Source organism: Carya illinoinensis, chromosome 8, assembly GCF_018687715.1.
Source record: "Carya illinoinensis cultivar Pawnee chromosome 8, C.illinoinensisPawnee_v1, whole genome shotgun sequence".
NCBI lineage: Eukaryota > Viridiplantae > Streptophyta > Magnoliopsida > Fagales > Juglandaceae > Carya > Carya illinoinensis.
The window spans coordinates 34657981-34684322 of record NC_056759.1 but is presented as its reverse complement, the minus strand read 5'-3'; the positions used below and the strand labels follow the sequence as shown (position 1 = coordinate 34684322).

Genomic DNA, 26342 nt, shown 5'->3' with positions numbered 1-26342 from the left:
CTCTATTAATATAATTGATTAAAATAGTTATTTTATATTAAAATATGATATAATCAATGGCATTAATAGAGCATACAAAAAATATATAAGTGACTGTACATAAAGTTTTTATACTTTTAAATGGCTGCCATCAATTTTCCTTGACCAAAGTCGGACAAAAAATAATAAAATAAAAAAAAGAATTTAATCCTATTCCGATTCTGCCTCATCCATCAAAGTAAAATTTAAGGTTAATTTCATACGCGTATGCGCATACACACACACACATACACACACACACACATATATATATATATATATATATATATATCTGTATATATAGAGCCAGATTAATACCTTATCTCACCCTTGCGTCTAATTGCCATATGCTCTACTAGCAACGGGTCTTGTAAGACTATAGGTCTCTAGTATATTTGATTTTGATATTGAATATATTAAACGTTCCGACAAATCTATTCACGATTTTCTTACCCGTGAATTTTTACAGCAACCATGAGCAAAAAGAAAGACAAAGGAAAACAAACTATTGTCGCACCCCCAAAACTTGTTTCAAGCCAACCTGTTTCACCTCTAAAAATTGCCAACAGATTTACCTTAGGTAGTATTTATAAACCTACTTCATTTGCTTCTACTATTTCAACCCCGTATGATCCATATACCAAACTGATTGCATCAATCAATATTTCTTACCTGCTTTAAAAACCCAATACATCAAAAATATGTGTTCTTAGAATCTGTTTTACATCAAACCTAACCAGTCAATATATACAAACCCATTTAAAATTACTACCAGCTATTTTCTTCCAAATTTCTACTGGATCCCAGAGAATCCAATCCAAAATCTCTAATATTATTCTAGTATCCTGATTCACACAAATTCTCTAATTATTAAACCAACGTGTATATATATATATATATATCTGCCATTCTTATTGATATTGCACTGTCTCTCATTTTCATTAACTTATAGTTGATTAACACAAATCGTTGTATTTTTTTTCCTTTTCTATTAATTTTTTGAAAGGAAAAGAGGTATGGGACCAGACATCCTTAATGAGAGGGGGAACCCTGCATTATTCTATTAAATGACAAAACAAAGACCCATGCAACTGGTCCTTAAATGACTTTTCCTCTTCCCATGATCCCATTTAAGTGAACAATATTAATTGTACTGGCTTAAAGTTTTTCCTCTCTCTTTTTGTCTTTTTTTTGGTAGTCTTTAATTTTATAACTTATGGTAGGTGAAGGGAATATGCTCACCGGCTTGACCTTCTAAAGTTCAATTTTGCAAATTTGAATCGCAGAAACCTTATCTTTTTTGTCATTTTTAACGTCAGCTGTATGCTGGCCGGGTACGTAAAAAACAAGGCTTGCAAATAAAAATAAAAACAAGAACTCGTCCATTTTTCCTTTTTTCTTTTTCTTTTTTAAAGTCTCGTTAGCACTTTTCATTAAAAAATATTCATTAAAATGCATAGGTTAGATTTCATTGACATAAGCCACCAAAATTGAAAAACCAAATGCATAATGATCCAACCCCAAAACCAAAAGATCAATGCTTTAAAAGTTTAAAGACCCAAGATGATCTGATGATCTATGTTTCCTTTTTCTCTATTTTTTTTTCAAGCAAGATCTCAAGAATTAAGTTGTTCGATATATCTATCAATTTGATCATGAATGATGCATGCATACGCGTTTTAGCAAGTGGAAATAAAAGGCGAAGCTTCAAACTAATTAATTAATTTCCAGTCAGACTTCTAGATCTACCGCAGATCAAACAACTTCGTGGATTCGATCTGTACTGCTACTGAGATTTTAGAAGAAAGTTAGGAAACTGTAATATCACTCGCTCGTGGAGTGGACTCATGTAGATCTCTAAGTCAACCAATGCTAAACTTTCACTACTGGCCAAGAAATAGATCAGAACAGCAACATTGAACCAAAGTTCAACATGACTTTCTACAAGTAATTCCAAGTGTAAAACCATGCATGGAAAATGGCAAATGTGAACAGTTGAATCTTCTTAGTGATCATTAATTTGTCAATATCTACCAATTACCATGCTAGCTGTATATTCAAGTACAACCTGAATCAAAATCTCCACATGAGAGAGAGAGAGAGAGAGAGAGAGAGAGAGAGAGAGAGAGAGAGAGAGTTGTTATCTCATTTTCTCATATCCAACTTGTTAGAAGTTGCAATATTTTTGTTTTTCTTTTGTGAGAAACACCACGGAAATGGCAAATCATGTGAATAGTTGAAGGTTCTTAATTAGTTCTTGGTAATTAGTCAATGCATGCATTTTCAATATTTATTTCTACAAGTATCCTTAGCTCTGATCTCATACCTCATACCAACTCCCTCAAAGCTCAACTAGCTTTATTCTTTATAATTTGCTTACCACTTGAAGCAAGATCAAATGTTTCACTCCACAGATCTGGCTCTGTCTCCAATGAAGTCCCTTGCTGCAGGAACTTCATATGGAGTACTTAGGCCAATCTCCACCTTCAAACCCGCAATCAATGGTGAAGATCGCGTTTCATCTGTGAATAGTACAACTACTACTACACACATAACTTTCACCTGGAAACGCCATGGTTTTTCAAGCATGACTGGTTTAAAGCGATCTCGACGACTGTCGATTACTTCGATGGGCCAAACTCCTCGAGGAGCCAATTACGAGGTTAAGAAAAAGATCAAAGGAAGTGTGGTGCTGATGAAGAAGAACGTTTTGGACTTAAACGACATCCACGCATCGGTTCTTGATCGTTTGCTTGAGTTGTTCAACCGAAGGGTCTCTCTGCAACTCATCAGTGCTTTCAATTGTGACCCCAGTGAGTTTGCTTTTGCTAGTTCCTTAGTACTTTCCAACTTTTTCTTGTAATTTTTCCTCTCTATTTACAACTTTCTAATATCGAGATCATACCATGGCCATGGAAGGGATAGGCATGCCATGTTAATTAGTGAAAAAGTTCATGAGCTCGGCTTCCAATGGAGGAAAGAAATGAACTTCTTACTGCGGTGTCGGTGCCATATGATTGTCTTCGTTCTCTTTCGAAAAAGTGTTCGACTCAGAAAATTATGAACTCTAAAAAATTCAAGATTAGGATTTTTAATAATTTTCTACCCTAAATACCATACGATTTGAAAAAAACAAAGACACTACGTGTAGACCCACATTATTATTTAATGTTACGATCTAACATATATATTTAGGCTTAGTTTGCATGTGACGAGATGAAATGAAATATTTAATTAATAATAATAAAATAATTTGTGAATAATAGTGAAATTATTTAAATTAAGATTTTATTGAATTTTGATAAAGAAAAGAGAAAAAGTTGAATAAAAATATTATAAAATTAAATTATTATTATAATATTATTTTTATTTTGAAATGTGAAAAAATTGAATTATTTTTTATGTTTTACATATAAGTTTAGAAAAATTATAATTATTAGTAATGATTAGATAAAAAATATGAAAAAAATTAAAAAATATTTATGTTGGAGTTTGATTTGTATTTCCGAGGATAGGAATGGAGGATAGGAATGAGAAAAATGCATGCGCAGGAGTTTCGTGGACAAAACAAATCCAGAGGTTCTGCATGTTCTCAACGAAGAGTCAATATTCATGACGAACTACCAGTCAATGAGCTTTTTCTCATGGCTTTTACAATCTCAATATACTTTCTTCTTTTCATATTGACAATATTGATTCTTGAATCCTAGGCTTACCTAATCTAATTCTCAGCATTAACAACGAGACGCATGAAGATCATGTCAAAAAGTTGAACCAATTCAATGAATGGGCTATCGAATTCATGACCCAAATGGATTACATTAATGTATTATCTCCTTTAGCATAAAATATATCAATGATGAAAATCAGCGATCCTGACCGTGTACCTACCATGGCTTGCAAGATGTAGGAAGTAGTTTTTCTCTGAGGTTTAGGGTCTTAATGCCTCCAAAAGTTCTTAAATATTCAAAGGCAAGTGTTGTACAAAGTGGTTGAGAAGACAGTCGTTGGTTTGTGTACATGTTGAAGCTAATCCTAACAACCGTTTGAATTTTCTGCATCTGATCTGATCAGGCAGTATTTCTAATATTACTAAATTAGTATTTGATGTGTTTCTTAGAAAATGGGTTGCAAGGGAAACTAGGACAGCCAGCATATTTGGAAGATTGGATTGCCAAAATCACCCCCTTAACAGCAAGCGAGTCTGCATTCGATGTTACCTTTGATTGGGACAATGAGCTAGGAGTTCCGGGGGCATTTCTAATAAGAAATAATCATCACAGTGAGTTCTACCTTAAAAGTGTCACACTTGAAGATGTTCCAGGACAAGGTCAGATCCACTTTGTTTGCAACTCATGGGTGTACCCTGCAGATAAATACAAGAAAGATCGCATTTTCTTCACTAACAAGGTAATTGTTTATATATATTCGGAAGCAGCATACAAACTTGGTAGTGAATTGAATTGTGTACAGCTATAGCGATTAAACCAAAATAAATTGCTATGAATTTGCCAAAAGTGGAAAATCAGAGAGAAATTTGTTGAAACCTGTGGCACATAGCATAGAAGTCAGTCCAAAATTTGCCTCATTTTACTTTTATACATTCAAGTGCAGTCCACATCTGTTTGTTTTGGCTTTATTAGTTTGAGCTCATGATAAGTATTTGTGTAGACATATCTTCCAAGTGAAACGCCAGCACCACTACTCAAGTATCGAAAAGAAGAACTGGTGAGCTTGAGAGGAGATGGAAAGAGTGAGCTCCAAGAATGGGACAGAATCTATGACTATGCTTACTACAATGATTTGGGGAGACCTGATGAGGATCCAAAGTATGAGCGTCCAGTTCTTGGAGGGTCTAGTAAGTACCCTTATCCTCGCAGGGGAAGAACTAGCCGGCCACCAACAAAGAAAGGTTAGACATTTTAACATATTCCAGTCACTTTCTCATCTTAGTGCTTGTTTTAGTGTTTAGAAGCAAGAAATCTGAAATAAATTATCCGTGGGATTATCATATTTCATCATGTTTTTCCCTCTTTTATGTGCGTATAATTTTGTTGGGAGGGTGGTTGTGCAATTGGGAACTATGAATGTAAAATATATGTGCAGTTGGCAAGAATTGATGTTGTATGTTAAAGTTTTCTTTTACTATATCAACAGATCCCAATACCGAGAGCAGGCTGAACCCTCTTATGGCCCTAAACATTTATGTCCCAAGAGATGAAAAATTTGGTCCCTTAAAGATCTCAGACGTCTTTGCTTTTGGACTTAAAGCCATAGCTCATATCCTCAAACCTGAGCTTAGTCAATTGGACTTCACCCCCAATGAGTTTGACAGCTTACAAGATGTACTCAAACTCTATAAAGGAGGGATTGAGCTTCCTAAAGTGTTACGTGAGAATATTAGAAACATTGTCCCCAAAGAGGTGCTTAAGGAAATCATCCGAACCGACAGTGAAGGACTCCTCAAATTCCCAGTACCTCAAGTTATTAAAGGTACTTTGCATATATGTAACTTGTAAGGGATCAATATTATGTTTTAAAAAGATACTATAATGGCTCCTTTCTCCCTGCTCCCCCCGTTATTTTCTTTTGACTGCTATTTATTGAAGATCTTACCTTGTTATTATGAAAGGGGAAAAGGAGCAACCAAAATAAGAGAGATTTTTTTATTGAGTTTTGCTACATACAGTCACTTTTTACTTTTTGCGCATTTCATTGCTATGATTGGCCAAAGCAGTTATTTTATATTAAAAAAAAAATGACATAATCAATCACATTAGTCAAGTGCGAAAAGAGTAACAAAAATGACTATACATAGAATTTTTGTTTTTTATTTTAATCTTTTATCTGATTCTTTCTCTCACTTTAATTTGGTTCTTTAATGATCTGATGGAGCAGGGGATGTGTCTGCTTGGAGGACTGATGAAGAATTTGCAAGAGAAATGCTGGCTGGAGTAAACCCCGTCATCATTCGTCTCCTCCAAGTAAACTTAAGCTTTCGTTAATATATGTCTAAGAAACTCTTTGAACAAGAAACAAAAAATGAATGAAATTGGAAGAAGTTTTGAAATCTATATATGATGTATGTTTAAGTTCAGGTTTTTTTCCTGTCTTCTCAACTGCTAAACCAAGCAGGTCATGTTTCTTATCCCAAACATAACAATTCTGATTTACCTGCAGGAATTCCCTCCATCAAGCAAGTTGGATAGTACAATATATGGTGATCAAACTAGTACAATAACCATGGAGCACGTAGAAAAGTACTTAAATGGGCTCACCATAGATGAGGTAATTTTACTGATTATTAGCTCACAATAGTCTTATAGTTATTCCACAGCCAATAAATCATGATAACCAAATTAAATTGGTTAAATAGGCAATCAGGAACAAGAAGCTATTCATATTAGATCACCATGATGCACTAATGCCATACTTGTGGAGGATCATAAACTGCACTTCCACAAAGATTTACGCCAGCAGGACACTCCTTTTCTTGAAAGAGGATGGGACTTTGAAGCCATTGGCGATTGAATTAAGCTTGCCTCATCCTAATGGATATCAATTTGGAGCCGTAAGCAAAGTATACACCCCAGCCGAAGAAGGTGTGCAGAGCAACATTTGGCAAATGGCTAAAGCTTATGTAGCTGTGAATGACACTGGGTATCATCAGCTCATCAGCCACTGGTATGGTTTTGTTGAAGAAATCTTAGAGAATAATTTCAGTCCATATTTTGATATGGGTTTTGAATATCTTTCGTTGTGGTCACAGGTTACATACCCACGCGGCAATCGAGCCATTCGTGATAGCAACCAATAGGCAGTTGAGCGTGCTTCACCCAATTTATAAACTGCTGCATCCTCACTTCCGTGACACGATGAATATAAATGCATTGGCCCGGGAGATCCTCATCAACGCTGGTGGTGCCCTGGAGCACACAGTATTTCCAGCTAAATTTTCCATGGAGTTTTCATCAATGCTTTATAAAGATTGGGTTTTTCCTGAGCAAGCTCTCCCTTCTGATCTCATAAAGAGGTAAAGCTTATTCTCCAGAAAGATGTGACGATATTGATGGTTTACACAACAATGGAAATAGTAACTCACGAAAGAGAAATGCATTGTCATTTGTCAACATATCCATCAGTGAAACTCCTAGTACCTAGCTAAATAATAAACTGCTTAATGGTTGGTAAAGGTTTGAGTAATTAAGGAATTAGGATTTGGGTAAATATTATGGACTTGGTCCATGCCAAAATAAAACACTGAAATTATAAACGATCATGATCATATTCCACTGACATGCTACTCCTTTTTTCTACTCAGAGGGATGGCAGTTAAGGATGAGAATTCCCCACATGGTGTCCGCCTTGTGATTGAGGATTATCCTTATGCTGTTGATGGGCTGGAAATATGGTCAGCAATTAAAGAATGGGTTGAAGACTACTGCTCCTTCTATTACAAGACTGATGACATGGTCCAAAATGACTCTGAACTGCAGTCCTGGTGGAAGGAACTCAGAGAGGAGGGTCATGGTGACAAGAAAGATGAGCCCTGGTGGCCCGAAATGCAGACTCTTGAAGAGCTAGTAGAAACATGCACCATCATCATATGGATCGCTTCAGCCCTCCATGCAGCAATTAACTTTGGACAGTACCCTTTGGGAGGCTACCCTCCAAACCGCCCAGCAATTAGCCGTCGGTTCATGCCTGAAGAAGGCACTCCTGACTATAAAGAGCTTAAGACTAATCCTGAAAAGGCTTTCTTGAAAACATTTAGTTCCCAGCTGCTTACTGTTATTGGAATTGCTGTTATAGAAGTCTTGTCAAAGCACTCATCTGATGAGATTTATCTCGGGCAAAGAGACACTCCCAAGTGGACTTCAGACACAAAACCATTGGAAGCCTTTTATAGATTTGGAATGAAGCTGGCAGAAATTGAGGATAGAATAACAAGAAGGAACTATGACAAGAAGTTGAGGAACCGTGTTGGCCCTGTCAAGATGCCATACACTTTGCTCTATCCTTCCAGCGGACAAGGACTAACTGGCAAGGGCATTCCCAACAGCGTCACAATCTAATGATTTCCCGTGTACTACACTGTTTTTGCGTTTTCGTATCAGCAAAATTGTTGAATATTTACATCAAGAGTCTTTTTATTCCCCCATTTTATTTTCCAGTATACCAACTTAGCATCATATTCAATGCTATTTTTATTCATTGATTTCCTACACTGCCTTCCAAAACCAGTCCTACACATCTTTTTCTTTTTTGCATACCGTCAGCATTTTTTGTGACATTGTTAGAATTATAAGTAGATATAGCCAATGAAAACATTAAAACACATTGTTTTTGAGTTGAAACTGGATTGAAGCAACTATTTTTTTTTTCTTTTCTTTTCTTTTCTGGAGAACAGAGGATCTGTGCATCCAAGTCTTTGCATCTATTCTGAGTAAAGCTTGGTGTGATAGTTGAAACGTGGATTAAGTACTGATAAAATCGTAGGTATGCAGGTGAACTATTGAATCTGGACATCAGCAACTGAAATGGTATAAGCTCTATTTTTATATGTTTGATCTTATTCCTAATTTGACGTGTCGAGATCCTCTTTAATTAGAAATGATATTTGCAATCGTGATTGTGCAAGCGCCGCGCAGTCTCTTTAAAAAAAGTGAATTAATACAAGACACACATGAAAAAAAAAAAACTAATTTTTTAATTGTGGACTCTATTTTTTTTCAAAACGATTGCGCGACATTTGCACACTCCATGACTGTATGTAACATTACTCCTCTTTAATTATTTGATTGAATTGTTTGGAAAATTATAAAATCTTATACAGGGAAAATTAAACTATTCAATTCTATCGTACAATTGAAAGATAGAGAAATGTTACGGTCAGAAAAAAATTTTTATAAAATTAAATTTATAAATTAATATAATTTTATATCATACATTAAATTTATTTAACAATAAAATTAATTTTAAGATCTATAATTTTATAAATTCTCGTACCCAAATACCATTGCATTTATTCCAAGTGGAACCAAGCAAAGGGGTTTAAGCCTTTGTTATTTTTGGCTACCTGTCTCCCTCCTCCATGCAGGGTTTAACATTTCAACTCAAAACCTAAGCCTCTCTCCGTCTCTCCAATGGCGCACACCCCATTCTCTCTTCTCCTTCTCAGAAGGCTCTCTCTCTCATCCCATAGCCCTGAACCCCCTTTCCGCCTCTCACTCCTGAAATCCTTCTCCACCTCCCAAGCCCCCCCTTCCTCCTCCTCCTCCTCGGACCCACCACCAAAACCTTCCTCACTTTCCGCCCGCCTCAGCTTCGTCTTCGACCAAATCGACACCATTGAAAAACAACAGCAAAATCTTCTCTCCCAAAAGGACCAAACCCTCCAGCGCATCCGCGCCTGGCGCCAATCCAAACAATCCCAAGTCGACCAACCTCAATCAGAACCATCGCAGTTTGGGTTAGGATCAGATATGAATGGCAACGATAAGGTTGATACCGATTCCATCTCGGCCAAGGGGGAACTGGAGGTGGTGAAGGAGAAAAAGGAGGCAGTAGTGGAGGTGGTGCACCCGTGGCCGGAGTGGATTGAGTTGATGCAGAGGTTGGTGAAGCAGAACTACTTTGATCATAGGAGGAAGGACGAGGACCGAATGATCGAAGATTTGGGGTTCGATGCGTCAAAATTTGCAGCGGAGGACGATAAGGTGGAGTTAGATTTCACAGACTACAAGCTGGTACAGACCGCGTGCGTCAATTTCGGGAAAGATCGGTTTGACATACTGAGGTGTGTGGTTTTTAGTGTTGTTTTGGAAAATGGATTTTTTGTGCTTTGTTTAAGGGTGTGGGCGTATGGCTGTGCGCGTAGAGATGAGGTGTTTGAAATGAAACGCTGTTTATGTATCTAGTAGGTAATGTGGATATTAATGATGACATTAATTTGGATTAATTTTAACAACTGACTTTTTTTTTAATCGGTATTTTAATGACTGACTTATACGTAGTTTAAGTGAGCATTGCATAAGAAATGCTCTTAGTTTGCTCTAGGGGGTGTTGTAATGGGCTGAAAGGGATTTGTCATGGAGTTCAGGCTCTTTGGTTTTGAAAATTTCGAATTTGAGTGTTCTCTGTAAACGCTTTTGTGGGCTTGGCGTCTATGGAACTTTGGAGTTTTTTAATTAACTGAGCCTTCAAGACAATAATAAAGGTCATGATCAAATCCCTGAAAGGTTATCACCATAAGAACTGTTTGTGATCACCAATATCCCTGAAAAGGTCATCCTTTCCAAAAAATATATATATATCCCTGAAAGGTCATCACCCAAAGTTCCACCTTTTGAGTCTAGAAATTTGTGTTTGGAAAATCTGAAACCTCCACATGACTCGGGGCGTGTTGACCCAGGACTCTATTTGATTATCATTGTTCTTAAACCCAAACGACTTAAATCATATGGATCAAAGTTGGATAATAATATTTTATTAGAGATGTAAATGAGTGGGAAGTGAATGTTGTTTCAGATTTTCTGGGAAGAATTTTTAATTCTAAAGTGATGCAGGGAAGAGAGGACAGGCTATTGTGGGATCGAACTGGAAATTTCAGGTTTTCAGTCAGTTCTTTTATAAGGTGCTTAATTGTCATGCTGGCTGTGTTTTCCCCTGGAAAAGCATCTGGAGGGTGAAAGTACCTTCTAAGGTGGCGCTCTTTGGTTGGGTGGTTGCTCTTGGGAAAGTATTGACCACGGATAACCTTAGAAAACGTGGTTGGTGTATAGCTGATTGGTGTGTCATGTGTAAGAAGGATGGTGAATATGTAAATCATCTTTTTTTACATTGTGAGGTGGCAAAGTCTTTGTGGAATGAGGTTCTTGGTTGGACAGGGTTATATTGGGTGATCCTAAGGAAGTTGTGGATCTCCTTGCATGTTGGCGTGGTTTTGAGGCAAGGAAAAGTGTTGCTGCCAGATGGAGAATGATTCCTTTGTGTTTAATGTGGTGTATATGGCTGGAAAGGAATGGAAGATGCTTTGAAGATCAAGAGCGTACTTTTGAAGATCTTCGTTACCTTTTCTTTTCTACTTTGTGGGCTAGGATCTTTGTAAGGAGTGATGATAATGTACTGAATCTGTTTCTGTTGTAGTTTCCTGCTTTCTAGTGTGTAGTAGGTATTTCCTTTGTATACTTCCTGTGTACTTGGGCTGTGCCTATGCTTAGTAATAAAATTCTTATTAACTATGAAAAAAAAGTTGGATTCAGCTAGTCAATGAAGTCTCTTGTTGCTCCAAAAGAAACCTGCTGTTGGGGAGCGGTGTGAGGGAAAGGAAAGGTCTTCCACCCGCTGTGTGGCCAGGCCCAATGGGGCATTCAATGGACCATAAGAAAGTATTTATTTTTTATTTTTATAAGTACATAAGAAAGTATTACTTCATCACTCATCTTCTTTAGTATTATTTTACCTACATTATTTAAAAATAAAAATAAATAAAAAAAAAAATAAAATAAAAATAAAAAAAACCTCAAATCTTTAATAATGAGTCTTGAATCTACTTATTCAAAAAATAATGAGTATTGAATATGAGAAGTGGCCAGTTTATCGCCTAGGACCCTAGGTTAATGTTGTCATGCATGTGGTACACAATACTTGTTATTTCATAGAAGTTAGCTTTGCAAGTGCTGAGACATAAAAATTAATTTCAGGTCTTTGTCGAGACAGGACATTCAAATTTTAGTTGGTTTTGGATGCCCAAGTGTGGACAAGAAGGTGGTTTTCTCGGCAAAACTCTTAAGGAAGTATGTCCACCTCGATGAAGGAGATGTGAGTGCTACTTTCTTACCTTATTATGTTTTGTGTGTATTCTTTGCTGATTTAATGCAAAATTGGAGTTAATTGCTGCCAGGGGTGGGGGGCGCTTTCTTTTGCATCTTTTATGGATTCTGGATGCTCAACATGCTTTTCATACAATCTGGCTCAATAGAGATTTTCGATTGTTAGTTTCGAGATTATGCTTAAATTATTTGCATCATGGGTTTAAACCATCAACTTTTTTTAAAAGATAATATAGTAGTACTTTTGTTTCCTTTTTATTCAGTTAAAAAAAAAATACTTTTCATATCTATTAAGATTTTTTGTTAGTGATTGAAATTGGGCCACATCTATTTTTCCTTTCAATAAAATTTATTTTACCTATCAAAAAATATTTTTTGTCAGTGATTTCCATCTAAGATGCTAGGCAGTCTTTATTTGATTATCCTTCAATTTCTATGCACTTTTCTTTTTATTGATTTTCGTGCTTCCAGTTTCTTTGCCTCATCCTTTGTACACATTTATATGGGTAGACAAGCGTATATAAATGGTGACCATTCATATGCCAGGTTTGCAGTTCCTGCAGTTTGAGGAACTCCTGTGAAAGAGGATATCTGCTTACAAATAAAGAGGACGAAGCACGGACTATTGATATTATGCGTGTTTTATTGACTTTTGGTTTTGACCCTGTGAATGGATCAGTGATCAATAAGGCTCTTCTGAAACAGAAGTCTGTCAAGACTGTTGTCCGTAAGTTGCTTCACAAGGTTGTCAAGTTGAGTTCAGTTCCAATAGACCCAAATCTTCCTCCTCCAGTAATTAAAAAGCCCCCTCCAAAAGTCAAGCAGGCCCCACCCCCTCCAAAGAAGCGAGTTGGGCGTGACGATGTTGAGATGAAAAAAGGAGACTGGCTATGTCCAAAGTATGTCTTATCTGAGACTTTATTATCTGCTCATGGCCAGGACAATTTTTGTTTTTTTGTTTTTTTTATAAGTAAGAAGATATTTTATTGATATAGAGATAGTTTATTTTGTATTGTTATTAGTTGCTATTTTCGTAGGAGAAGAATAAATTCCTTAGCAGATTTTGTATGAAAATATATCTACCTTCTAGTTTTTACTTTCTGCTTACCCCTGTTAAAGTGATTTTACACGTGAATTCTTGTGGATCCCTAGAAATATCTACAATCCATTGCAATATACTTTCAAGGCAGATTGTTACCAACAATTAAAGATGCTGAATACTTGTTTTTCCTAGGTGTGACTTCATGAATTTTGCAAAGAATACCATATGCCTGCAATGTGATGCCAAGCGTCCAAAGAGGCAGCTGCTTCCTGGAGAATGGGAATGCCCCGAGTAAGATTTATTTCTACGGCTATGTTCTCTCCTTGCTCTTGTTGATATCATCTTGAAAAAATCTTTAAGATTAGTTGGCTATTTTGAAGTCTCATTTTCTATGATGATTGCATGTTATTTTGTGCAGTTATGTACGATCATAGGTTTTAGGTTCATTGGCTTGCATGCAAAGGCTTATCAATTTTATATTGGTTTCGCAAGAGAACTTTCTTTAAGTAGTATAATTTACTTACAAAAAGTTCAAAACTCTTACCATTGTCAAAGAATTTTTCTCTTCACTTTCACCTCCCTGCAACTTAAATAAGTTGGCTCCCCCTCCCTTCCCCCTTCCCCCTTCCCCCTTCCCCTTTCTTTCTTTTAATGTGCATTCTGGATGAACATCCATCCACATAGCTAGCTTCTAAGAAGATTTTATTGCATCCCTTATTGTTAATTCTGTTATCTGGCAGGTGCAACTTCTTAAATTATAGGAGAAATATGGCATGTTTCCACTGTGAATGTAAGCGCCCTACTGATGAATTAATGGAGACCAGGATGCAAGAAAAGCAACATGGCCCTAGGACAAGGTTGGAGAAGATTGCTAACCGGCAAGAGGTTTCTAATGCATGGAATTTTGATTTTGATGACAATGAATCAGATGGAGCAGATGTTGCTGCTTTTGAGTATGCAGATTCTTCCATTATGGCTAAAGGTTCTTCTTTAGATAACCACACCCATGGAGGCAATTTAAGAGTGCCTGAAGGCGATTTCAATCGAACTAGCAGAGTTCCAAGGATCCCTGAAAATGAATATTCTGATGACGATGCTAATAGGCCTCGTATGGGCTTTGATGATTTTGATGATGAAGAAGATGATATTGATAGTTATGAGCTCGACACTCCTAATAACAATTCCACTCAGAAGGCTTCTGCAAATGATTTCTCTGAGGTTGAAGAGTACCCTGGATCAGAGGATTTTGAAGGCCTTAGCAATAGTGTGCATTCTCCTCGCAGGACAACTTCTCCATCTTACAATAAGCCATCCAAATCCGCACGTCCAAAAGCTACTTTCTCTGAATCTGAGGATGATTTGGATTCAGATGATGATCTCTCAGTTCATCCCAATTGGAAATCTAGTCATGTTGCTGATTTTAGACAAAGAGGTGGGCGTAGAGGTCAAGTGAGTCCATCCAAGGGATTAAGTTTTGGTTCTGATGAGGAACTTGGCCTCAACTCTGATGTGGATGATGATTTAGATCAGAATTTCAGATCTAAGCATAAGAAAGGGAATAGATTGGGTTTCGAGAAAAGGGATTTCCAGAGGAAAATAAGTTTCGTCACTGAAGACACACTCTTTTCTGATGAAGACGATGATGATATACGTTCTTCTAGAAATAGAGTGAGACAGAATAAAGTAGGTATTGATCCAAGACGAAATAAGTCTCAAGGTCATGCCAATCAGAACTTCACAAGAGACACAAAATTCAGATCCAGTGGTAAGATGGGTGGCAGAAGGCAATCTTTCAATGATGATTTTGATGAACCATCACGAGGGTTTCGAGGTAATGGTAGAGGATCTCGAAAGACTTCTCATGATGGGTGGAGAAAGAGTGATAGGGAGGGTGATATGCGGGACTTTAAGGGCCGTAGAAGAGGAGATAGTTTTGGGAAGCAGCAACGTGGAAGGCCTAATGAATATGATAGGGATAGGGACGGCAATGTTGGTGGATTTAAAAACAGCAGGCGTGTTATAGAAAGATAGATCAGGGCTATGGTATAAGCAGAAGCTCACTAATTGCTTATTCTAACCTCATATAGTTTGCAGTCAGTTCGGAAAGGGAATGGTTGCAAAGATTCATATTCATGAGAAAGACCATAAGCAATCAGAAGGGAAACATGTTTAGTTGCCACTTCACCAACACTGAAATAAATGTCTAAATCTTTGTGGTTCTTATGAATTGGCATAGGTTTTCCTCCTGATTTGAGTCTTTCGTCTGATGAGAATTTTCCCCCCATAAGGTTTCACATCAATCCGCGTAAGATCTATGAACTGCGTGTACACTTTTTCTACCCTGTAATTCAGTTCAATGTTGTTCCTTAGCCTGCTCTGCTGTTCAATCGATTGAATAATTGTTTCAACGCAAGGGGTCCTGTTTCTGTAAATCTCATTGACAAATTTTGTAGTCTCATTAGCATTTTTTATTTTTTTGTGTTTTATTTTCTTCTTAATATAATTGGTAAAATATAGTTTGTACCTTCTAACTACCGCACTTCACACCTTTACATTACATCCTAATTTATCAAAAGAATAAAAAATACAAAATTTCAACGTCATTAATGATCAATGATCATCTCAAACTATCAAAACATATTCGAAACTGTTAAATGTAATTAAAAAAAAATTTATAAAAAATTTATTTTTTCACATGGCATACATTGAAAATCATAAAATTTAAATTTCAAAAGAAAATTAACAAAATGCGTCTTATGAATAAAATTATAAGTTCATATAACACTACTCAAGAAGGGAGAGCCTATGCCAAAAGCCACGCATGGCGGCGAAAAGTTAATAACAATTCTTTGTTGTTAAGCTCGCCTCAAAAGGACACAATACACACCACGGCAAGAACATGGAGGTTGTGAACAAGATGACAAAGAAGAGGGCAGTGAACTTAGTAACAAAATTCAACAAAGCAGATGACAGAAAACATGTCAGGTACAAACTTCAGCAAATACCCCTTTTCCAAGTTAAAATGTGTTTCCATCCCCTTTCTTTCCTCTCCTTAATCATGGCCTCATCTGAAAGCCCTTAGGGAGTTCCCTCCTCCCCCGAGGGCAAAGCAATCGATGCACTCACTAGAAATACTATAGGGAGGGAGAGCCCTCTTCGTGGCCTTTCTTCCCTCCATCTCCATTAACCTTTGTCTACATTTATAAACCCATTTTAGTAGGGAAGAACTTAGAGAGTGCTAGAAAATTGTCCATTGATCAATATGTAGGATTTTCATTTACATTTAGGATTTAGAATGTGAGAACGAATTTTATAGCATTCATCAATTATTAATGTTGTCTGATAGAGTTGGACAAATAATAATATATGCCAAAAGACTCTTTATATCTGTATTTCTCATACTAAATCCTAAAAACCCTAATCTCAATCAATGTGTATAGAGGATTCCAGGTTTCTTGTGGACCTAAAAATCCACCTGTTACACCAAAATGTGACTAACCATGTTCATATTCTTTTCAATCTTGAAATATTAGCTTTTGGAAACATATTTCATCCCTTGTAAATTCATCAGCATGCATGGTTAAGATTTGTCGGCTCTGATAATGAACGATTAGAAAGGATCCACTCGGTATGTTATATCGGTGTCTGGCCTCCCTCGGGGGTGGCTGGAAATCCAAGAGCTGCTTTTGCTTTTTCTGTAGCACCCAACGTAAGAAACTCAAAAATTCCCAAGATACAAACTAAGGTCTATGCCGTAATTAGAACCCAGATTGCATAATCACGGCTTAACGACATTTTTTTAACTAAAGCAACTTCTAAGAGGTTGAACCCTAATTCGAGATCATAATCATGCTTAACGACAATTTTATACTTGATAGCTTCTAATTGGTTCCACATAAATCAGAAACATATATTATCTGTACATCACAATAAAGTACATTTGGAAAGGCCTTAATCAAGAGCAATAAACAAGCTATCTTAAATTTTATACAAACGTAAAACCTGTGACTTAAATTGTCACACACACAGCACCCACCAAACGACAGTGTCACAACACAAACGACAAGCAAACATCTCTTTCTTTGCTAGATACAAGCAAGGATCAGCAACCAAGGCTTTTTAACAACAGCCCCACCAAATGGCAAGGTATGACACATACCATATGGTGTTCATGGTGTTCCACACCCCAGGTTTTTTCTTTTCTCTTTGCTTTCTGTTAGCACTTGACACAAACATGGCAGCTATGCCACGAACAAGGATAGTAATTAGGCCGTGGCGTTGAAAATGAAAAATTGAATCCTCACAATATACATATTTCTTTTTCTCTTTAAAATTTTCTATCCTAAAAAGAAGGTTGGGCTCAGATGCACTATGCTTGTCAAATGACGACTTGGAGAAACAAATTAGACATTGCACAATGGGAAGAAGAGAGTAGCTCAAGATACAAGATGTCAAAAAACAATGGGACTTCCCCATAACCCCTTCAAGTGAAATGGTGATCAACAAAGTCCAGCTAGCCTAGCAAGAAGTTGAACACATCAGTCAATGAAATTATACCCTCCACACGATTGCTGCCAGCCTCAACAATGACAAGTCTCCTAACCCCTGAAAGGATTCAAGTGAACAAGCTACGTCATGAAAAGTGGAGCAACAAAAATAAATCTTAATGAGCTAGGCAAATTACCAGGACTTGTCAACCGTTTCATCACTTCGTTTAGAGTGTCAGAACGTAAACACATCTGAAATCTCTGTCCATTGAAGTCATAAGGAGAATTTGCATCTTGCCCCAGTTTCAATGCCTATAAGCACAGACATCGCACACTCAGAAACAAGATGAGCATATATAGACAATTTTGTCTGATATGCACTGCATTAGTGTCCGGCTATCTTGATGACAGAACATTTCACATCCACTTTGTGCAGATACTGCAGCAATTTGTGCAAGTCATTTGGGAAAATACTAGGAAAACAATATATGGAAATGAGGATGATGTGCATTTATCTAATAGAAAAACAAGCAATTTTGTAAATAATCCCTTCAATCTACACTTCACGTTCTAAGGACAGCATAGAAAAGAAAATAGCACCAGATAACAACCCTCCCCTAAGTTGCCAGTATTTCGTGACACCAGTCTTCAGGCTGACAAACAAATTTCACACATTTCCAACAATAAGCAACTAGTGAAAATATGCACTTATAATGTCTATATTAAGTGATGCTTCAGGCAGATGATCCATTCTCTTGAATTTTCCTTGTCTACTAAGCTTTATCAGGCAGACAATTTCTCTATCAGTAGAAGTGGTAATAGATTGGACTGGAAGATTTCAAGTTTCAACCCAGGATATATCTATGTTCAAAAGAGGTTGTTATCTACCATACAGCCAGCATGCATGATGGAGTCAGATAAATACATAAGATTGAGAAATTACCTGGTGAATAGTCATTTCATCAAGGCGAATCTGTGCATATGCTTTATCTTTTGCCAAAGCAGTGATATCACTAAGAAAATACAAAGCACCTCTTGATATGGTTAAAAAATATGGATCATTCCATAATAGCTGTTTAGAAAACTGAGAGAGAGAGAGAGAGAGAGAGAGAGAGAGAGAGAGAGAGGCAATTACCTTCGTGAATACATATCCAGCAATGAGCCATTATCATCCACTATTGGTATCGAACTAACTCCAGCTGCGAAGGAAGTGTATTATAATTGAAATAGTATACAAGTCCAATGTTATTAAACATAGAGCAATGAGACGAGATCAAAATCATGACACAGCAAGTTCAGGTTTACATAGACTTTATGGCTGAGATTAATATGCCAATTCTTACAAGATGAAAGCTACATTTACTTTCTGCAGTAGTTTGAGTAAAGAAGGAAAATCACCTTGAACTAATAAAGTTAAAGCAGCACTAAGAGACGCATTTGGCCTTAACATTGCAAATGGCTTCGACTCCCCAATTTGTGGAACCCATGTACCCAAAGGAATTGAACAAATGGGTTGCTGAAGAATGGGCAAGGAGCTTAAAGAATGTCTAAAAAACCTGTAGATACCTGAAAATTAGGCCCATGGATTAGTTTCAAAGTCATGGACCCTCAAGTGACAATCCCTCAAAGAAGCTTACATTTTAGTATCCCTGACAACGAAGCAAGATGTAATAGTTGTGGAAAAGAACCATCCCGTGAAGAATGGATAATGGGAACAGTGGCCACCTTGTTTTGTAAAATTTTCAAAGCGACGTCTTTCATACAATCATAAGGGCCAGCCTGGCATCACAGAACTAATATATTAGACTACTCGTGATCTTATTCCAACATCAAAATACAAGATACTCTTGAGTTTAAAGAGTTCAAGTTCCCAAAAATCAGAAATAGTGATATTTATTATTAAACTGGTACTCAAAAAAGCGATAAATTTAACCAAAAATTTTAAAATTCTTATCTAACCATCACCACAACAATAAAGATATTCAAATAGAGATTAACAAAAGCATAAGAGCAACAGCCTACAAAGTGGGCTTTTTTTTTTGTGTGTGTGTGTGTGTTTGCCCCCCCACGGGGGGGGGGGGAAGGTCCAAAAGCAGTAAACTCCAAAGCTTATGCAACTTTATCTTGGGAACACTGTTTGTCCAGGCCAGTTAACCTAACCGTCTCTCTCTAACTCCAATGAATCAGGTAGGGTGCTTACAGAACTGTAAAATTAATAGTCACAACAGAACATGCAAATTTGGGCACCCTTAAGATGCATTCGCAAAATTTTTTTATGTGAGCAGCATTTGAAGGATGCTCGTTTGACAGGAGAAAATGAAGTGAGAATGAGGTTAAGTGCCAACCTAACCAAATTGTTTAATAGAAAAAAGTAATAGAAAAAGTGCAGAGGTGAACAAGTTCTCTGCATAACAGATCCTTTGGCACAAAATTGAAAGAAGCACTTACATGGATAAGCTGTCGACGGGGAAATGATCCCCCATTGCCATCCATTGTTCTGGTAAGATGTAGTTTTCCCTCTTTCCAAGCTGCTATTGTATGTTTCTCAAGTTGTTCCTCTGTCAAGTTTGATCCATGATTCCCAAGCTAAAATGAAAATGGTCACATGTTAAACAAACAAAGGTTTTGTTCTCATATTGTTTCTGTTTCCAGGAAAAAAAAAAAAAAAGACAAGGTAAAGAGCATCCAGAAGACAAATGTGCACAGCACTGCAGTCCACACAAAAAGAAAAAAAAAAAAAAACCTAAAACCTACGAGAACAAAGGGCAGATAAATTAATAATACTATATACAACGTCAGTCTAACAATTAAGCCATGCATCTTTTCTTTTTCTTTTTTGGGTAAAGATAGCCATCCTTCATAAACAGCTATTAGTAGCCATGGAATCTGAAGAGCTAAGAATTAACATGTTGAAGAGTACAAGGAACCCTATCCAAGCTAGGTCAGCAATAGAGTGAAAAAGAATAGTTAAATCGATGGTCTTATGGCATTATTTGGGGTAAGGACAGGTGCTAAGACCCCAGAAAGGATGTAAGCTTAAATGAGTGAATGGTTTTCCATCATTTTCGAATACTTCTGATGCAAATCCTTGTATATTTTCATTTTTAAAACAGAATGAATGTTTTCTCTTAATCCATCAGAGCATAGAAAGTCTTTCTGATATTTATGATGTCAGCCCTTGTACATATCATTTTAAAATACAACGATTTTATTCTTCATAACTACCACAGTTCAACAAAACACAGAAGATTATTCCAGAGATACCTCCTTCAAAATTAGAATGAAGTCCGATGCACTGAGAACTCCAACAAACTGACTCTTGCAAAAATCCCAGAGAGGAGCCACAGAGAGTCCCTGGAATTAGTTTATATAAGCAAACTATATCTAAGCTATTACTCGGCAATGAATTACCAGAAAGAAAGGCAGTCATGTGGCTTTGTGTGCAGAAAGACAGTTACCTGTTCATGAAGAATATCAAATGCTTGCTTCACAGGTAAATTGATATCCAAGGTGATGATCTACAGCGTGAGACAATTGGAAGTATTTTAGATAAATGACTGCGACTATGATGCATTTACCTAGTTAGAGTGGTCAAATCCCAGTTAAAATAAATAGCTTCTTAAAAGGGTAAAGCATCCAAACCTTGCCTGAGTCAGGAAGCAACTCATAAGCAGTATGTGTAGACAAGAAATTAGCTACACGGTGGCGAGAGACCTCTAAATCAACTGATGATATCATTGGAATGGCTTCTTGCAAAGTACCATGTGACAACGAGACCTATTTTATATATTTTACATCAGGCATTAAGACAAAACAATAACAGTGGCATCAGGAACGGCTAGAACATTACCATGCAACATCAGCAAGATTATCAGCAATGTATTAGATCCAATATGCTCCTCTACATTTGGATGAAAGGTGATAACAGCTCATGTTATTCTACTTTTTCTAGAACTTATGACTTTATTCTTAAGGGGAGATTTGGATAGTGATTGAGATGAAAGTTGAAAGTTGAATAAAATATTGTTAAAATATTATTTTTTAATATTATTATTGTTTTGGGATTTGAAAAGGTTGAATTGTTGATTGTATTTTGCGTAGGAAGTTGGGAAAGTTGTCATGATTAGATGAAATGCTTTTTGTATCCAAACCTAGTTAATCTTTCCCCTAAGTGGGTGTTTTCTCTTGTTATTCTATATCCAGTGTACTCAAGTTGTGCCCAATAATCTGGATGCCACAATAATAATAAAAACAGTCCATTAAAATGCTAGCAGCATTTTGGACGAAGAATTTAACTCTAAAACAGAAAATCCCTTACCGCGGGTGTAATGATATCATAATCCACATCCATGTTGGATCTGCCAGGTGTTGGGGAACTAGAAGTAGAATTAATCATATCTGGTTCCCTAGCGATGATGATGGTATTTACTAACCCACAAGCCCCCTCTGCAAAGGGCTGGTTCTCATCATATCGCCACTGTCCATCAACACAAAACTTGTACTGCAAGTGAATTAAAACAACAAATTTGAACATCAGCAATGGATCTGAATAACTATCAGCATTATGCATAATTGTGCATGCATATCTAGGGGTTGGTAGTAAATAAACATCCAAATAACATTCTAAAGTGCATCAAACAACAGGAATAAATGGAAGGAATTTTCTGTCTCTATGCTCACCATAAAATGTAAAATTGCCTCAACATAGTGTTGGAAAATATAGTAAAACAAAAAACTAGGGCTTCAAATCATAATTAATCTAAGCAACAACACAAGGTTCAATATTTTATCATTCAGTCCACAGTCAATGCTTGATTCATCTTGAGTCCAAGGCGGGTACATTATCAGCTAATGTCCTTCCTTATTAGTTTGTACAACTAGAATTACACAGCTTATTCTTATTGATATGGTAGAGATGGGAGTTCTCTTTCATCCAACATATCATCCATCCCCATGCCTCATATTCGCTTTAAAGGACACGCTTTGAATCTTTTGGGGCCACAATTCATATCCTTCAAATATCATAATTCTGTTTGGGCTCTAGAAATAAGATAAGAGATGCTTCTTAGTGCATACAAATCTTTTCGTGGTTCTTTCAAAAATATATTAGCGTGGTTTAATAAAACTTTGACCACCCAAGTTTTCCATACAAGAGAATTGACCTCCATTTAGCAACTGTGCTCATCCTGAATGGTAGGTATATTAAATGCAGTCATAATGAACATATACTATGTGACATATTGAAATTCCACCATGATTTTACATCAACCTATATATTCTATAAAAGAACTAAAGAAAGAAGAACACCAGTTCCTACTAGGCTTGGATTGAGGAGGGAAAAAATACAGTTAGTAATTGCAGGAAACTTAATTGTGCCTTACAGAAACATGGTACTGGTTACTTTTTTTTTCTATAGGTAATCAAGAGTTTTTATTCATAAGAAAAGGAGGAGGCATATCCCAAGTACACTTGGTACTAGTTACTGCATGTGTAGCAATGAATGGCAACTAACAATCACTGGCACACTGTCGCCAGGAGCAAATATAGACATTTTCAGCCAATAAGATTCTGAATTATCTATTAAAAGAGAACCATTAAGTCTGAGACAACTGTAGGCTTCAAACTTCTCGAATCATTCTCTGCTTCCAATCAGATATTGGCTAGGCAGTAACTCTAATTCCATGATCCAGTTTTTGCAAAATTACAACGGATTTTACCATATGGTTCATCCATTACAAAGAGCCATCAATGTCCAAAAAGGCATGCTTCAAACTTCTTCAATCACATCCACTTTAAATCAGACACCAGCTATGCTGTATGTTATTTCCATGATGCCAGTTTTGCTCGCTTTACAGTCGAAGGATAATAATTTGCATCGTATATTAAATTATAAAAAAAAAAAAAAATAGTAATGCACAACAGCTTTGATAGTTGACTTGACCATTAACTATCTAAATGCACTTTTATTTTTTTATTTTTGAGTTAATAATGCAACCTTTTTTTTATAAGAAATAAAAACTTCTAACAAACTCAAAATGCGTACTCCAAGTACACAGGTTGTATATGAGAGAGAGACAAAGAGGAAAAAATACAAGAAAATCACAACGATTAGACTAAGGGGACATTTGGACACAGAGATTAGACACAGAATTCTCACAAAACTTATCATAATTTCATTCCCAAATATCACTCAAACACAAAACACTTTTCAATTTCAAATATTCAACTCTTTTTTTTTTATAATTAATAAGAGTTTTATTAATCATTACCTAATTATTATCCAAACACAAAAACCAATACAACTTTTACAAATTTCAAAACAAAAATTATATTCTAACAATTTTTTAACTTTATAATATTTCTATTCGACTTTTTCTCTCTTTTCCCATTACCCAATAAAACATCTTAACTCAAACCATTTTATTACCATTCACAAAATTATGAGATACTCCAAGTGTCTAAACGAGCCCTAAGGCTCAAAATGTACAGGAAAAGTACACAGCTCAAAATTTCATCCTATTTTGATTCTATATTAAAGCCAAGCACAACAATGGTAGACACAAGGGCAGTTAGACTAAGGCTGTGTCTAGTTGAGCCACGTATACTACTATACTATATCAATCAAAAGAGTTAATTAACCTCGTGGTGTCCTGATGTTAAGTTCCAAACAACTTGAAAAACATCATCGCGTCCCTCCGCCAGAGACATAGGTATACTTTCCGACCACCTGTTTAGACGAGGAATCCAATAAAAACTCCAATCACAGATCCAATCTATAAACTGAAAACAAAAAGATAATTGATCACCAAAAAACTATCAAATATCAATAACAAGAACAATTCAGATCTGGGTAGTAATAAAAATATCAAAATATGATCATCTTAGCCTCACACCTTGTGAAAGAGCCACAAAGTGACACACTTCTTCCACCATAACGCCACTCGAATAGCCAAGGAATCAGAACTGGTACCAAAACTCCACTGCTATCATGTCCCCCATCCTGAACCGAATCAAACATTTCCACCCAAATCTGTGTAACCACGAATGCAAATTTCAACACCTCCTCACTTGATTATCGACCCAATTCAACCAGCATAATAAATTATCGAAGAATTCATGAACCCCCAATAATCACACCTCAAAAGTCAATTCTTTTTACAACAGGGATCCTCCAACTGAGCAGAGGACCCCTAAAGGCTTACACATGCAAAGCCTACCAAATCAAAACCAAAGCATGCAAAACCCTAAATTTCCACCACCAGTCCCAAGTCACAGTCTTCAACTCATAAGCACTGAAAAATCCACCACCAGCTCCACAATCTTCTACATGCAGCAACCACAAAACCCAACACCTTCTGATCAGTCACCCCTAAAAGCTTCACAAATATAAAACCCCAAAATTCCACTCGAAAAGCAGCAAACACAATCCAATTTTTCGATAATTTGAGCTCCGATCCTAACCAAAGACGAATAATTCCCACCTAACGAATTTCAGGAACATTTGAAACTTCGCGGAGAGAAAGAACGCAAGAGAGTGCTCTATTGTATAAATAATAGGAAATTCGAAGGGGGGTCAAAAATTTTGCACTAGAGAGAGAAAACCCGTAATCAAGCAAAAGAAGCAGGGAGGAGGTGTGACATTGTTGGATCTTCGATTGTTTTGTAGTCTCTATGGGCGAAGAATCTGAGAGAGAGAGAGTAAAAAGGTAAGCAAATGATGATAATAATTGCAGTAAAATTATGAAAGTGGTGAAGTGTGAGAACAGACCCGTCGTCGTTTTGAGTTCCCCAGATCCCGGGAAGTCCCTCACCTTTTCTGAAAAGTAATTGTAGCGACGACAATACCTTAAAGAACTAAAGCGACCTAACTCGATGTCATACCCTTTGAGGCAACGTTGCCGTGAGTCATCGTCATCAACGACACTTTTAACGTCGGTTTTCACGTTGTTACTGAACGTTGTCAGCAAAAGGACAATATTTCCAAGTAAGCAACCTTGTACTAATCGACTATTCTTATTTTTTAATAAATATATTTTTTGTTTGTTGAAAATTTTATATTAAATGATTCAATCTTTATGAAAGACGCCCGGAATATTTTTTTTTATGTAAACGATTCGATCATTTTCAATTAATATTTTGACTTTGTTTATAGTGTTTTTAATTAATACTTTGGTTCTTCCAAAATAAATTACTTGTAATTAATATTTAACACTTTCCCTCCATATACTTTTTAATCAAGAGACTGATTGCTTTTATTTATTAAAAAAATATCGTGTATAATTAGTAAAAATGAGAAATAATAGTTACAGTCGCGAGAATACAAACATCGCGTAATCATTTTGAAAATATGAGTAATTATCGAAATTACATAAAAATAATAATATTTTTTAATAGTAGATCTTACTCTTTTTCAAAATGATTGCATGGTGCTTACGCACTTCACGACTGTACGTAATATTACCCATATAATCGAGAAATGATATTTGTAGTTGTGGTTGTGTAAGTGATGTATAGTTTCTTTGAAAAAAGTGAATTAATACAAGGACCCACATGAAAAAAAAAATCAACTTTTTTAGATAGTAGACCCCACTCTTTTTCAAAGCGATTGTGCAGCGTTTGCACATTCTACGACTGTACGTAACATTACTCCAATATGATAGATGCTTTGTCTAATAATTTGAAATTTTCCATTATAATTCAATTGCAAAGAAGATATTGTTATTGGTTAATTCAATTTGCATTATAAAAAGAGAAATGAGATTTTCTTAGTTTTTAAAAATATTTTCTTCATTTTATTATTCTGACAATAATATAATTAGAGTACATCTTTAGTCTGAACATAGTGTAACTATAGGACTTTACACCATTAAATGAGAATGACACATCAACCTTTAAATTAATTAAAAAAAATCAAACAACAAGATTTTTCAAAAATTGAGCTAATATTTCTTTGCCACGAAG

At 36.2% G+C, this 26342-nt stretch overlaps 3 protein-coding genes across 7 annotated transcripts; 2 read left to right on the top strand and 1 right to left on the bottom strand.

Annotated features, from left to right (window-relative positions):
• The first annotated feature begins 2124 nt into the window (after positions 1–2124).
• LOC122318427 (probable linoleate 9S-lipoxygenase 5) lies at positions 2125–8243 on the top strand. 3 transcript variants are annotated; one of them, XM_043135758.1, is made up of 10 exons: positions 2128–2278; positions 2433–2831; positions 4139–4428; positions 4690–4930; positions 5176–5511; positions 5917–6002; positions 6199–6306; positions 6395–6702; positions 6788–7051; positions 7340–8243. In XM_043135758.1, the coding sequence occupies exons 2-10, from the start codon at positions 2450–2452 to the stop codon at positions 8091–8093; spliced, it is 2769 nt and encodes a 922-aa protein (XP_042991692.1). In that variant the 5' UTR covers positions 2128–2278; positions 2433–2449; the 3' UTR covers positions 8094–8243. The 3 variants fall into 3 exon arrangements, with proteins under 3 accessions (XP_042991693.1, XP_042991691.1, XP_042991692.1); XM_043135757.1 differs by having other exon boundaries at positions 2126–2831; XM_043135759.1 differs by lacking the exon at positions 5176–5511 and having other exon boundaries at positions 2125–2831.
• An 800-nt stretch (positions 8244–9043) lies between these two features.
• LOC122319303 lies at positions 9044–15371 on the top strand. Its single transcript, XM_043137299.1, has 5 exons — positions 9044–9817; positions 11724–11841; positions 12399–12751; positions 13087–13185; positions 13635–15371. The coding sequence occupies exons 1-5, from the start codon at positions 9165–9167 to the stop codon at positions 14923–14925; spliced, it is 2514 nt and encodes an 837-aa protein (XP_042993233.1). The 5' UTR covers positions 9044–9164; the 3' UTR covers positions 14926–15371.
• Positions 15372–16852: 1481 nt separating this feature from the next.
• On the bottom strand, positions 16853–25164 carry LOC122318786 (sucrose nonfermenting 4-like protein). Of its 3 annotated transcripts, XM_043136410.1 has the most exons (14): positions 25150–25164; positions 24275–25065; positions 24021–24108; positions 21700–21882; positions 21024–21158; positions 20840–20899; positions 20646–20735; positions 19830–19967; positions 19019–19160; positions 18780–18947; positions 18517–18580; positions 18325–18394; positions 17579–17693; positions 16853–17499 (listed from the first exon to the last, which is right to left on the bottom strand). In XM_043136410.1, exons 2-14 carry the CDS (start codon positions 24397–24399, stop codon positions 17408–17410), a joined length of 1470 nt encoding a protein of 489 aa, XP_042992344.1. In that variant the 5' UTR covers positions 24400–25065; positions 25150–25164; the 3' UTR covers positions 16853–17407. The 3 variants fall into 3 exon arrangements, with proteins under 3 accessions (XP_042992344.1, XP_042992345.1, XP_042992346.1); XM_043136411.1 differs by lacking the exon at positions 25150–25164 and having other exon boundaries at positions 24021–24161; positions 24275–25127; XM_043136412.1 differs by lacking the exons at positions 16853–17499; positions 25150–25164 and having other exon boundaries at positions 17681–17820; positions 24275–25129.
• Positions 25165–26342: the final 1178 nt, after the last annotated feature.

Bases quoted from the DNA above. Each gene is read 5' to 3' on its own strand.
- LOC122318427 (XM_043135757.1), top strand. From the start codon at position 2,417: ATGTTTCACTCCACAGATCTGGCTCTGTCTCCAATGAAGTCCCTTGCT. The intron at 4,931-5,175 runs GTTAGACATTTT...CTATATCAACAG, and splicing joins CCGGCCACCAACAAAGAAAG to ATCCCAATACCGAGAGCAGG. The intron at 7,052-7,339 runs GTAAAGCTTATT...TTTTCTACTCAG, and splicing joins CCTTCTGATCTCATAAAGAG to AGGGATGGCAGTTAAGGATG.
- LOC122319303 (XM_043137299.1), top strand. From the start codon at position 9,165: ATGGCGCACACCCCATTCTCTCTTCTCCTTCTCAGAAGGCTCTCTCTC. The intron at 12,752-13,086 runs GTATGTCTTATC...TGTTTTTCCTAG, and splicing joins GGAGACTGGCTATGTCCAAA to GTGTGACTTCATGAATTTTG. The intron at 13,186-13,634 runs GTAAGATTTATT...GTTATCTGGCAG, and splicing joins GGAGAATGGGAATGCCCCGA to GTGCAACTTCTTAAATTATA.
- LOC122318786 (XM_043136410.1), bottom strand. From the start codon at position 24,399: ATGTTTGATTCGGTTCAGGATGGGGGACATGATAGCAGTGGAGTTTTG. The intron at 21,159-21,699 runs GTAAGGGATTTT...TATATAAAATAG, and splicing joins ATGATATCATTACACCCGCG to GTCTCGTTGTCACATGGTAC. The intron at 18,581-18,779 runs GTGATTTTCCTT...CTTCCTTCGCAG, and splicing joins TTTAACTTTATTAGTTCAAG to CTGGAGTTAGTTCGATACCA.